This window comes from Lynx canadensis, chromosome C2 (genome assembly GCF_007474595.2).
Source record: "Lynx canadensis isolate LIC74 chromosome C2, mLynCan4.pri.v2, whole genome shotgun sequence".
NCBI lineage: Eukaryota > Metazoa > Chordata > Mammalia > Carnivora > Felidae > Lynx > Lynx canadensis.
Window position 1 is genome coordinate 143163267 of NC_044311.2, and position 13458 is coordinate 143176724.

General features: G+C 41.8%; 1 protein-coding gene across 1 annotated transcript in view; it reads right to left on the reverse strand.

The window, feature by feature from the left end:
• LTN1 (listerin E3 ubiquitin protein ligase 1) overlaps positions 1–2405 on the reverse strand; it is a 64443-nt gene extending 62038 nt beyond the window's left edge. Inside the window, exon 1 of the mRNA XM_032594780.1 lies at positions 2261–2405. Coding sequence (XP_032450671.1) covers positions 2261–2302 — 42 coding nt within the window. The 5' untranslated portion in view covers positions 2303–2405. The remainder of the gene's footprint in view (positions 1–2260) is intronic.
• Between the last annotated feature and the right edge of the window lie 11053 nt (positions 2406–13458).

Below are 13458 nucleotides of genomic sequence, written 5' to 3' on the forward strand. Positions count from 1 at the left end.
AAAATGAACAAATCAGGAGACTATAGATGCTGGAGAGGATGTGGAGAAACGGGAACCCTCTTGCACTGTTGGTGGGAATGCAAATTGGTGCAGCCGCTCTGGAAAGCAGTGTGGAGGTTCCTCAGAAAATTAAAAATAGACCTACCCTATGACCCAGCAATAGCACTGCTAGGAATTTATCCAAGGGACACAGGAGTACTGATGCATAGGGGCACTTGTACCCCAATGTTCATAGCAGCACTCTCAACAATAGCCAAATTATGGAAAGAGCCTAAATGTCCATCAACTGATGAATGGATAAAGAAATTGTGGTATATATACACAATGGAGTACTACGTGGCAATGAGAAAAAATGAAATATGGCCCTTTGTAGCAACGTGGATGGAACTGGAGAGTGTGATGCTAAGTGAAATAAGCCATACAGAGAAAGACAGATACCATATGGTTTCACTCTTAGGTGGATCCTGAGAAACTTAACAGGAACCCATGGGGGAGGGGAAGGGAAAAAAAAAAAAAAAGAGGTTAGAGTGGGAGAGAGCCAAAGCATAAGAGACTGTTAAAAACCGAGAACAAACTGAGGGTTGATGGGGGGTGGGAGGGAGGGGAGGGTGGGTGATGGGTATTGAGGAGGGCACCTTTTGGGATGAGCACTGGGTGTTGTATGGAAACCAATTTGTCAATAAATTTCATAAAAAAACAAAATAAAATAAAATAAAATAAAATGCTGTATCTCATAACAAGTTATAGAGAACATTATTGAGATGACTACAGAAATCTAAATAGTGTTCTATGTTATTAGATAATAGTATTTTACTGAAGTTAAATTTTCCGCATGTTGTAATTGCTCAAGGTTATGTAGAAGAATGGCATTTGTTTAGAATATACCTGCTGAAGTACTTAGGAGCTAAGTGTCATGATGTATGCAACTAGTTCTCATATGGTTCAGCAAAACACATATATTTAGAGAGAGAAAACAAGTGTCACCAAATATTAACAACTGGTGATTCTAGGTAAAAAACATATGGCTTGTCACTCTAATATTTTTGCAACTTTCCCTCATATTTGGAATACTTAAAAAAAAAAAAACAAGAAAATTATTTAAATAAAAAAATTAAAATCCAATGAGAATGCAAGTGTTTAACGCAGTACCCGCACAAGGCAAGTCACTATTATTGTTGGTACTATCTGCCAAAAACAGACTAAATGACAGATCTAAGACAATGTTGTACTGATATCACTAGAATTTGATCAGAAACAGGGGAAAAGCACTCCCATAAAATTGGACTGTGCCATAACAAACCTAGTACCATAAAAATACATTATGACATCCCTAATCATGTAGGTTTAGTCCACTTGTGGGTATTCTTTAAACAGTATTTAGCTAGCGTCTACTCTATGCCAATCCTTGTCCTACGCTCCTAGAATAACAACAGCCTTCATGAAAACACCTGACTTCATAATACTTACATCCCAGGGAAGCAAGACAGTACATAAAGGGAGACAGTAAATTACACGGTATGTGAGAAGTCCTAAGTGCAAAGGAGTAAGATAAAGCAGGAAAGGAGCACAGGGAGTGGGAGGAGGGCTACAATTTAAAAACAGGCGATCATGAGAGAGCTCAATGGGGTGTCTCCGGCAATATTTGCAGCCACCTAACAAAAGAGCGTTGGGGAGCCTGCCAGGCAAGGTCAAGGCTCGGTGACGAGGTCAGTGTGGCTGGATGGAGGGAGCGAGGAGGAGGACGTTGAAGATGGTGCCAGAGACAGGAAGGGGCCAAAGGCAGGCCACATACCATCGTCGGGGATTTGGCCTTTACCCCGAGGAATGTGGGGAGCCCCAGGTTTTTGAGCAAACGGGCGACATGAATCGAGATGCCCCGCACACCAGGCTCACTTTAAATGCTTCCTACCCAACTCCCTTGTTCCTAACGCCACTCCCCCCACCCGAACCCCTGCTACCCCGGCCAGGTAACCTTCCAGTTGATACAGACACTGAACCATTTCTTAATGGAAACTGTTGGGGTCTGTGCTCAGGCGGAGACAGCTCTGGCATGGACCATCTTTTCTCTCGCAAATCCCCAATCTCCTCGGAGGCAACCCATTCCGCTCGTGGGGACGCACACAAAACCGGGAGGTCACACTCGACACGCAAACACACGCCTCCCCACAACCGCGCTCCACAAGCCCTCCGGCCGCGCGCGTGGTGGAGCCAGCCGCTTCGAGAGAACTCCTCCCGGTCGGCCGAGCCACTTCGCACTCACCCTCAGGTTCCCCTTGGTCCGCTGCTTGTTCTTCCCGCCCATAGTCGCGGTCTCAGACACACTCCCAGCCTGCAGCTCCCAGGTTGACACCGCCGGGCCACAACTTCCGGCCCCTAGCGCCGGAAAAGGACCCACTGGAGCGACTTCCCCGGCCCTCCCCTTCCGCCACCCACCCCGCCCTCCCGCCTCCTCACTTCCGCTCCCGCCTTCCGCCGCGTCCTTGACCATCCGCCTTGGGAAACGTCACAACTAGAGCCACGCCTGGCCGAGTGACGTCATCCATGCCCAATAAGAGGCCAAGCCAAGCACGGATCCTCCAAATCCTGCTTTTCGCGCTGTCGGGGGGCTAGGTTTGTCCCCTATTTAGCGGGTAGGAAACTGGTGTGAGTCACGAACAGGACATTTTTCTCCTATGGTAGCAGAAGAATGACATGGTCGTGGCTGTGGAAAGATAGCAAAATGTTAAACCTTCTAAAATGCAGTCATTAGCATCACCTGGGCATTTATTAGAAATGCAAACTGTCAGATCCACCTCAGGACTATTAAATCAGATTTCGCATGTTTTAATGTTTATTTATTTTTGAGAGAGAGATACAGACAGAACACAAGTGGGGGGAGGGGAGACAGAGAGAGAGAGAGAGAGAGAGAGAGAGAGAGAGAGGGAGACACAGAATGGAAGCAGGCTCTAGGCTTGGAGCTAGCTCAGTCAGCACTGAGCCCCAAGCGAGGCTTGAACCCGCAAACCGTGAGATCATGAGCTGAACCGACTCAGCCACCCAGGCACCCCCAGATTTTGCATTTTTAACATGATTCCCAGGTCTTGTTAAATTTTGAGAAGTTAAAAAAAACAAAACTTGAGAAGTTATGCTCCAGGTAATATTCTCTAAATCCCCCCCCCTTTCATATCAAAAGTGTTAAGTGCAGTTTTTGGAAGACTATAAAAATTTGAAATGTACAGATCTTGTACTAAGTGATTTTGCTTTTTCAATGTTGCTAGTTATTGTATCTCATGTCCACACATTCACCCCTTTATACAAACTATTTCTCCTTTATTCAACTGGCTTCCTGTTAGACTCCATCAACCGTGGGGACTAGAACGATACTGACATGAGGAGAAGCGACTTGCTCCGTTCTGTTAGCATCAAACCAGCAGCACTGCTTTGCTCCACCAGCATCAATTCATTTAGGGGCAGTTGGTTTCACTCTGCATCTTCTTTTTTCCAAGAATCTATCACCCTTATTGTGCACCTCAGGAGTACCAGCAGTGGCAGCCAGGCAGGAACCTTCCCCTGAGACGTCTGATTCCTAGTTCCGTGGGACACTTCCTCTGAGCTCCAGACTTCTCTAAATATAGCTTATTCTGTAGACTGGAATTCAGAATCAAGTAAATACTTCACAGGATTTTAGCACAAAAGTAAAAAAATTTAGAAACTGTCCCTAAAAAAAGCAAAGTGAAACAAATACACCTGTATATCAACAAAGTTGATGGCTTTGTAACACAAAGAGGAATTATTTCAGTGGACTCTAGAGCACATTTATTTGACTATATATCTATATGGAATATACCTGACAAAAACACTTAAAAAATTATTAAACTATTTTCAGTAATTATAATAGCATAATAGTATCAGTACTATTATTGTGAAATCAAATCAAATAAGTAATTATTACAAAGATACACGGAATTCTGGAAAGTGATGAAAATATTCTGTATCTCGATTGAGGTAATGGTTACAACTATGTGCATTTGTCAAAACTCATAGAATTTTACTTGAAAAGGATGAGTTTTCATCTAAATTCCTATCTGATTTAAAAAAGCAAATATGTAATTATGTTAATGCCATTGGGAACTAAGAAAAAAATACAAATATAAAATGAAAAGGTTTAAGATAGGGGTGCCTGGCTTGCTCAGTCAGTAGAGCATGCAACTCTTTTTTCTTTTTCTTTTTCTTTTTCTTTTTCTTTTTCTTTTTCTTTTTCTTTTTCTTAGAGAGACAGAGTGTGAGAGGAGGAGGAGAGGGGCAGAGGGAAAGAGAGAATCTTAAGCTGGCTCCAGGTCTAGCACTCAGCCTGACATGGGGCTCAATCCCACATGACCTGAGCCAAAATCAAGAGACAGGAAGCTCAACCAACTGAGCCACCCAGGCACCCCAAGCATGCAACTTTTGATCTTAGAATTGTGAGCTCAAGCCCTGTGTTGGGTGTAAAGGTTACTTAAAAAATAAATTTAAAAAATGGAAAAACAAGGCTTGAAATAAAATTTATACCATATACAAAAGACCCACTGCCAACATCATCCTCCATGGAGAAAAACTGAGAGCTTTTCTCCCTAAGGTGAGGAAAACAACAAGTATGTTCCACTCTCACCACTGTTATTCAACCTAGTGTTGGAAGTTCTAGCCTAAGCAATCAGACAGCACAAAGAAATAAAAGGCATCCAAATTGGAAAAGAGGAAGTCAAACTTTCACTCTTTGTAGATGACATGATACTCTATGTGGAAAACCCAAAGACTCCACCAAAAAACTTCTAGAACTGATCCATGAATTCAACAAAGTCACAGGATATAAAATCAATGTACAGAAATAGGTTGCATTTCTATACACCAATAACGAAGTAGCAGGAAGAGAAATGAAGGAATCGATCCCATTTACAATAGCATCAAAAGCGATAAAATACCTAGGAATAAAACTAACCAAAGAGATGAAGAATCTATACATTGAAAGCTATAGAAAGCTTATGAAAGAAATTGAAGAAGTCATGAAAAAATGGAAAAACATTCCATGCTCATGGATTGGAAGAACAAATATTGCTAAAATGTCAATACTACCCAAAGCAATCTACATATTCAAAGCAATCCCAACAAAATAACATCAGCATTCTTCACAGAGCAGGAACGAACACTCCTAACATTTATATGGAGCCAGAAAAGACCATAAATAGCCAAAGCAATCCTGAAAAAGAAAACCGAAGCTGGAGGCCTCACAATTCCAGACTTCAAGCTCTATTACAGAGCTGTAATCATCAAGACAGTATGGTACTGGCACAAGAACAGACACATAGGTTAATGGTACAGAACAGAGAACCCAGAAATGGACTCACAAGCATATGGCCAACTAATCTTTGACAAAGCAGGACAGAATATCCAATGGAATAAAGACAGTCTTTTCAGCAAGTGGTGCTGGGAAAACCGGACAGTGACATGCAGAAGAATGAACCTGGACCACTTTCTTACCCCATACACAAAAATAAACTCAAAATGGATGAAAGACCTAAACGTAAGACAGGAAGCCATCAAAATCTTAGAGGAGAAAATAGGCAACAATGTCTTTGACCTCAGCCGCAACAACTTCTTACCAGGTATTTCCCTCCAGAGGCAAGGGAAATAAAAGCAAAAATGAACTATTGAGACATCATCAAAATAAAAAACTTCTGCACAGCGAAGGAAACAATCAGCAAAACTAAAAGACAACTGACAGAATGGGAGAAGGTATTTGCAAATGACATACCAGATAAAGTTAGTACCCAAAATCTATAAAGAACTTATCAAACTCAACACCCAAAAAACAAATAATCTAGTGAAGAAATGGTCTGAGGACACGAATAGACACTTGCCCAAAGAAGACATCCAGATGGCTAACAGACACATAAAAAGATGCTCAACATCACTCATCATCAGGGAAATACAAATCAAAACCACAATGAGGTACCCCCTCACACTGGTCAGATTGGCTAAAATTAACAACTCAGGCAACAACGGATGTTGGCCAGGATGTGGAGAAAGGGGAACCCTTTTGCACTGTTCATGGGACTATAAACTGGTATAGCCCTCTGGAAAACAGTATGCAGGTTCCTCAAAAACATAAAAATAGAGGGGTGCCTTTGTGTCTCAGTAGGTTAAGCATCCGACGTTGGTTTAGGTCATGATCTCACGGTTCATGAGTTTGAACCCCCAGTTGGACTCTGAGATGACAGCTGAGAGCCTGGAGCCTGTTTCGGATTCTGTGTTTCCCTCTCTCTCTGGCCCCCAACCCCCGGTCATGCTCTCTCTCTCAAAAATAAACATTAAAAAACATTTTAAATATATCTTTATAGAGACACACATCGGAACGCACAGATAAAAAGATATGATGTCTGGGATTTGCTTCAACAAGTCCAGTGGAGTAAGGGGTAGGAGGAGAAATTTGAGTGTATCTATAAAATACTCTCTAGGTTACTGATACCATACTTTCAGACTTTTTCTCATAATCTTCCTTTCCTTGGTTTCCTTTGATGACTCATTTGCCTCTACGGAGCTTTCAAATATTGAATATTGGAGTCCCTCAGGATTCCATTCAGGCCATTTGCTCTCTTCATTCATAGTCTCTGCTTAAGAAATTTCATCCATATTCACAACTTTTCTCCCAAATTTATATCCAGTCCAGACCTACAGATGCAATTTCTATTGGAAGGCTTAGGCACCTGGGTGGCTCAGTCGGTTGAGGAACCAACTTCGGTTCAGGTCATGGGTGCTCTCTCTCAAAAACAAACAGTAGAAAACATTTTAAGGGGTGCCTGGGTGGCTATTGATTTTAGCTCAGATCATAATCTCATGGTTCATGGGTTCAAGCCTCAAACTGGGCTCTGTGCTCACAAGGTGGAGCCTGCTTTGGATCCTCTGTCTCCCTCTTTCTGCCCCTCCCGCCCCAAAAGTAAATGTTTAAATTTTTTTTTTAAGAATTAAAATAAAAAAGGGCTTAATTTGAAGTCTTTTGGACACTCAAATTCAAGCTCCCCAAAGTGGAATTATTTTACCCCCAAACTTGGGTGTCTTGTATTGTTTATCTTGGTAACAGGCACCACAGTAAATCCACTTTCACAAACTACACTTTTGGAATAAACCTTCCTATTCCTCTCTCCCTTTTCCCTCTGTTCAATAACCCCTCAGAATCCTAACAACTTAACCTCCTAAATACCTCCCAAATGTTTCTGCATTTCAAACTCCATCACCATCTCTACTGTCTAAGCCAAGAATCATTCCTTGGCAATAGTCTCCTAACTGGTTTATAAACGTGCATTTTCCCTCTTCAATCTAGGATGCATGCTGCAGCTAGAAGGATTTTTTTTTAATAAAAATGGCCTATAAGATCATGCATTACATGGCCCCAGCCCACCCCTCCAACTTGTCATGCCACTCTGTTCAGTACTTGTCAATCACAAGCCCCACTAGCCTACTTCATCTCTTAGGCATGTCACAGACTTTCCATCTTCAGGGTCTTCACTAAGGCTACTCTTTTGGGGTGAAAGTTTCTTTGCCACTCCCTCTGTCCCAAATCCCCCACTCTTCCCAGGTTCAGCCGGGTCAGGTTCTGTTGTATGCATTCTCATGGATTGCTCTACTTATCAAATGGAAAGAAATAGTAGTCTCAATAGTTGTCAAATGCCTTACTCTCAAACCAGAATACAAACTTGATGAGGACTGGGTCCACTTTTATCCATTCCAGAGTGGGTAAACAGTTATCGAATAAATAATAAGTATTAACATAAACTTAGGGGAAACAAACAGCACTCAATTACTTGATTGTTGATTCTGTAGTTCCAACTACCACAAAAATATATCAAAAACAAATAAGTAGTATAAATATTGGAAAATACGCCACTGGAGGATTGTTGGCAAATTATGTCTGTCTATTTGAAAAACACAAGATTATTAATAAAAGAAGTACTCAAAAAACACTTTACAAATACAGTCAGATCTCAAATAAATATCCAGTATTAGTACAGGTATTGATTTGACTAATAATAATGGAAAATATAATAGAAAAAAACAAGAATAAAATAATAAAATGTGTATTTCCTATGTGGGGGGAAAAAACCATGAAAACTTACTGAGGAGCATAAAATATAATTGGAAAGATATCTCTTTCTGTCCTGAAAAATGAAATAATGGGAAAAGACAAGTTCTGCGTTCAGGCTGACTTTCTAGCCCAGCTCTTCTACTTACTAACGGTGCAAATTTGTACATCTTACTTAACCTCACTGATCCTCAGTTTTATCACCTGTGAAGTGAGATAATATTACATCTATATACTATATCTATCAAAAGGATTGCTGTAAAGAGACAGTCCTTGGAAAGGCACAAAGCCAGATAAGCATTTTTTAAAAAATAGGTTTATTTATATATTTTGAGAGAGAGAGACAGAGAGAGAGAGAATCCCAAGCCCGACTGGAGACTCAATCTCATGACTGTGAGACAAATGCCCTATGATTCTCCCATAAAACAAACAAAACGAACAAAAACCAGGTACCACCTACTACCCTAGAGTGGCCTGTCTCTTCCTTCCCTCGCTGCCCCCCCAGTGGGAGTTTACATTGGAAAGCTCCCAAGGTTTTGAAGCAACAGAAAGCCTTCTCAGTTGATACCCCAAAGAAAGAAAACCATAAAGAAAACTACTGATGATTTAAATACATTAAATTAAAAAGTGTTTTTTTTTTCCCATGTCAGAAAAAACAAGTAGACTAATGAGGAAATCTGCAACATTAACTGGGGGCTAATATGCTTACTGTTAAAAAAATTCTTACAAATAAGTATTTTAAGGCTGCCCAGTTAAGTAAAAATAAGTAACACATAAACAGGCATTTACTGCAAAAGATATATAATTGACCCACCCTGAGTTAAATGAAAATAACATAAAATGCAGATTTTTCATCTATAAAATTGATAAAATAATAATAATCAGTGTTGACAAAAGTCTAGAGAAAAGGAAAATTCAGAACAATTGCAATTTTCATTTGTTAATCTTTCACAAGTACAATTTAACAAGACAAATCCAAGGCTTAAGAGTGAATTTCCACTTTTGGAAATCTAAGGCGAAGAGAAAATAGATGCCCATACCTTTGTTGATTGGAAAACAAAAATAAAACAAAAACCAAAAAAGGTTAAGACCTCATAACATAACAGTGAACTGCTGAATTGCAGTACACTCAGCAATACAATTCTCTTTGACAATGTTGTTGAAAAATCTGTCATTGAGACATCTAAAATCTATTTTTTTTCAACGTTTATTTATTTTTGGGACAGAGAGAGACAGAGCATGAACGGGGGAGGGGCAGAGAGAGACGGAGACACAGAATCGGAAACAGGCTCCAGGCTCCGAGCCATCAGCCCATAGCCCGACGCGGGGCTCGAACTCACGGACCGCGAGATCGTGACTTGGCTGAAGTCGGACGCTTAACCGACTGCGCCACCCAGGCGCCCCTAAAATCTATTTTTTAATTATTATTTTTTTAAGTTTCATTTATTTTTGAGAGAGAGAGAGAGAGCGTGGGCGAGTATAAGCTGGGGAGGGGCAGAGAGAGAGAGAGAGGGCGCGAGCAAGTATGAGCTGGGGAGGGGCAGAGAGAGAGGGAGACACAGAATCTGAAGCAGGTTCCAGGCTCCAAGCTGCCAGCACAGAGCCAGACGCTGGACTCGAACCCACGAACCAGGAGATCATGACCTGATCTGAAGCCAGATGCTTAACCACTGAGCCACCCAGATGCCCCAAAACTATTGTTTAATGAAAGAAGGCAATACAAAACAGTATGTGCAGTATAATTTAACTGCTTAAAAAAGACAGTAACACATGGGCGCCTGGGTGGCTCAGTCAGTTAAGAGTCCTACTTGATTTCAGTTGGAGTCATTATCTCAGCATTGGTACGGTTGCGCCCTGCATCAGGTTCAATGCTAACAGTGCAGAGCCAGCTTGGGATTCTTTCTCTCTCCCTCCCTGCCCCTGCCCTGCTCGCGCGCTCTCTCTCTCTCAAAAACTAAATAAAAAAAAAAAAAAAAAAAAAAAAAAAAAGACTATACTACATATACACATAAGTAAAAAAAAAAAAAAAATATATATATATATATATATAATAGAAAATGTTGTCTTCTTGGGGGCAGACTTAGGGTGGGTTTTATTTATTTTGAGAGAGAGAGAGAGAGAGAGAGAGAGAGAGAGAGAGAGATGGAATGCAGGCATGTGCCAGTGGGGGAGAGGGGCAGAGTGTGAGGGTGAGAGACAATCCCAAGCAGGCTCCACTCTCAGTTCAGAGCCCAAGGAAGGGCTTGATCCCACGACCCTGGGATCACGACCTGAGCAGAAATAATGGTTTGAGGGTCAACTGACTGAGCCGCTCAAGCGCCCCTTAGGGTGGGTTTTATATCCAGTTATCTCTACATTTCCTATAATGATCATCTTTTCTAATAAAAATGTATTACATACGCATTTATATATGGGGGTGGGGAGCAAGACAGAAGAGATTTACAAAATCCAATCAGCCAAATGTGGGGGATAGGGTGAGGGGCTGGAGGTGGATTAAACCTCTATTTAGGTAATTCCCTGGTTAAAATCTGGAGACATGGTGGACCTCGGCTGCACACCACCCGGATCCCAGAGAGCATCGTTCCACCAATTCTCCCGGCTGCGGCAACCTGGAGAAACCCAGAAGAAGAATGCAGACCGATACCTCTTTTCCCAAAGATAGTTAAGTGTTAAAAACAAAACAACAACAATAACAACAGCACCCCATCTGGCAGCACGGCCGCCCCCGTCTGGCTGCGAGATCCCCAGTAGAAGGGTGAGCCCGCAGTTTAGGACTACAGCCCTGGGTCCAAAGCCTCCGCCCACAGCCGCAAGGCAGCGCTGGTAGCTGAGGTTCCGCGACCGGCCCCACGGGCTCCCACACTCACTAAGGTCCCCGACACCGGGCTAGCAGTTTCCAGGCAAGTCGATAAAAGGGTGGGGCGCCTGCGCGAAGCGTCGTTAGGTCCGTCCCAGCCGCGCTCCAGGTGAGCCGCGCGCTCCAGGTGAGCCGCGCGGGATCTGGGTGTCGGCAGGTAGCCAGTCGCTCGCCTTCCGTGCTCCTCGAAGGCTTCTGACTTTGATGTTTGATATTTGGTGGGGAAAAGACGTGCCTCCCTCCCTCTCCCATCCTGCCGGGAGCAGGTTGCCAAATTGTGCTTACGCGCGCGGAAGGCTTATTGTGTCCCTTTGCAGAATTTTTATGGGCTCAGCTGGTTCTAAATAGTTGTAATCGCTGTTGCAGGGGGTGGGTGCCTAGGAAGCAACACGCATCATTTCTGAAATGCCATAAACTCTTAGCTGCCTTGCAGTCTTTATGGAGTTTCACGAATGACATATTTTTGGGTTTCTCTCATATCCTACTCTACAGCTTTCTAAAAAAAAAGTCTGGAAGTTTTTATATTAGTGCTAAAAGTGGTCATCAGTTCTGCACAGCAGCAGATGCAGTTTTGTGTTAAAATGCAGTTTATCAAATTAATGTGCAGATGACAACAGTGACTTTGACTTTGTTAGTGCAAATTCAACTAGGATTGACGGGATTAATTTTACAATTCACAATTTTTTAAAAAAATTACTTAAGAATTGTTTGTACAGGAATTACTTTTACAAATAAAAGTGGACATGTGGACAATGTTTCCTGCCCATACTTTTATTTTCTAATAATCCTTTGAACTTTTAACCTTAGTTTGATTTGGTACTAATAGTTTCTTTTCAGAATTTGACATTATTTCTTTGTAGATTATGTCCAGTTCAAGATATATATCAAATTAATACAGTGATAGATTGTCATTGTGGAATAACTGTACAAGCAGTTTTTCCTATTAAGGATGTTTATATATCAAGTATGTAATCATTGGTAATAGTCTAAGGAAGCCATGTTTCCTATGCCTCTAACATTTTTTACCTAAAAAAATTCTGTAACATTTTTGAGAGAGAGAGAGCACGTGTGCAAGTGGGGGAGGGGAAGAGAGAGAGGGAGACAGAATCTGAAGCAGGCTCCAGGCTCTGAGCTGTCAGCACAGAGCCCTATGTGGGGCTTGAACTCACAAACCACAAGATCATGACCTGAGCTGAAGTGGGCTGCTTAACTGACTGAGCCACCCAGGCATCCCTCTTGCTATGTCTTAATAATCTAATGTCTAAATTTGACAGAAGGTCTCAAGGAAGAGAACTTATAAAGCTACTTAATTTCATTGTTTGCATGTTACACCTGAGATTATATGTACATAGAAATGTGGTATGTAAATTAAAATAATGTACAAAGACTGAAAAAGTTTCAGCATTTTGGTCCTGCTAAAAGTAACTGCATCATCTGGCCCCTTTGAAGGCTTCTAGGGATGTCAGATCTTTTGCTCTATAGGCTTTTTCATTCACATCTGGAAGTGACTGGAGGACTCACTCTACATGAACAGCTGGTCCATCTGACTGTTGTGACAGCATAGGAAGGATTGGTATTTACAGGGCAACTGACACAACAATGGGCAGTAGGGGTGGAATCTGGAGAGGTGCATAAGTGTTCATCCAATATAGGCCCTGTGCTATAAATACCTTTCTGATTCTTATTTGTGTTTGTGTGAAGCAGACTAAAACATCTTGGACAAATCTGCCATGATGACCACTCTGTGACTTGAAGCCTTCTTGAGCACAGGCCACCTTTCCCCATTCTTTCTCTTGGTCTAACTACACCCTTAGGTAGATCCTTGGGGCATAACATCTTTGATGTCCTCTGGAGATACAACTGTTCTCAGGTATTTCCTCCTGAGTGGTCCTGCAGCATATACTCCCAGCCTCCAGGGCTGTAAAAAAGTAGGTCCTAGGAAAGATGGACTTGTGGAGATGTACTCATGTTGTGGCCATCCAAGACACGCTTCTGTCCCTTCTGTCCTTAAGTCCCCCTAATAAACCATTTCTTGTCAAGCTGGACTCATTGGCCTTTTCAGTCTTAGGGCCTTGGTTTTTGGAAGTCATTTTGCATATACCTCCCTTCCTTTTACAGAATGGTGTTTAACCACCTTTATATTTAAGATCTACTCACATTGCCTTGTTAGTTCTACTTTATTCCTTCTGAATTCTACATAGTATTGCATCATATGTATCATATTGCACTTACTGATTCACTTAGTGATGGGCACATAGGTTGCCTCCAACTTTTTACTAAGATAAATAATGTATTGTGTCTGCCCCCGCCCGCCCCCACCCATTCCTCTAACCAAGTTTGAATCTTCAAGGAATACTCATTGCACGGTACTGACTGGAGTGCTGGCAGCTAGTAAGTATTATTTAATAAGTATTTTGGGAACTGACTTATGGAGGGCCACAAAAACCAGGTAGTGTGTTTATTTGACTCTAGGTCAATTGCTGAAACTAAATTTATAGAAAGCCATTTC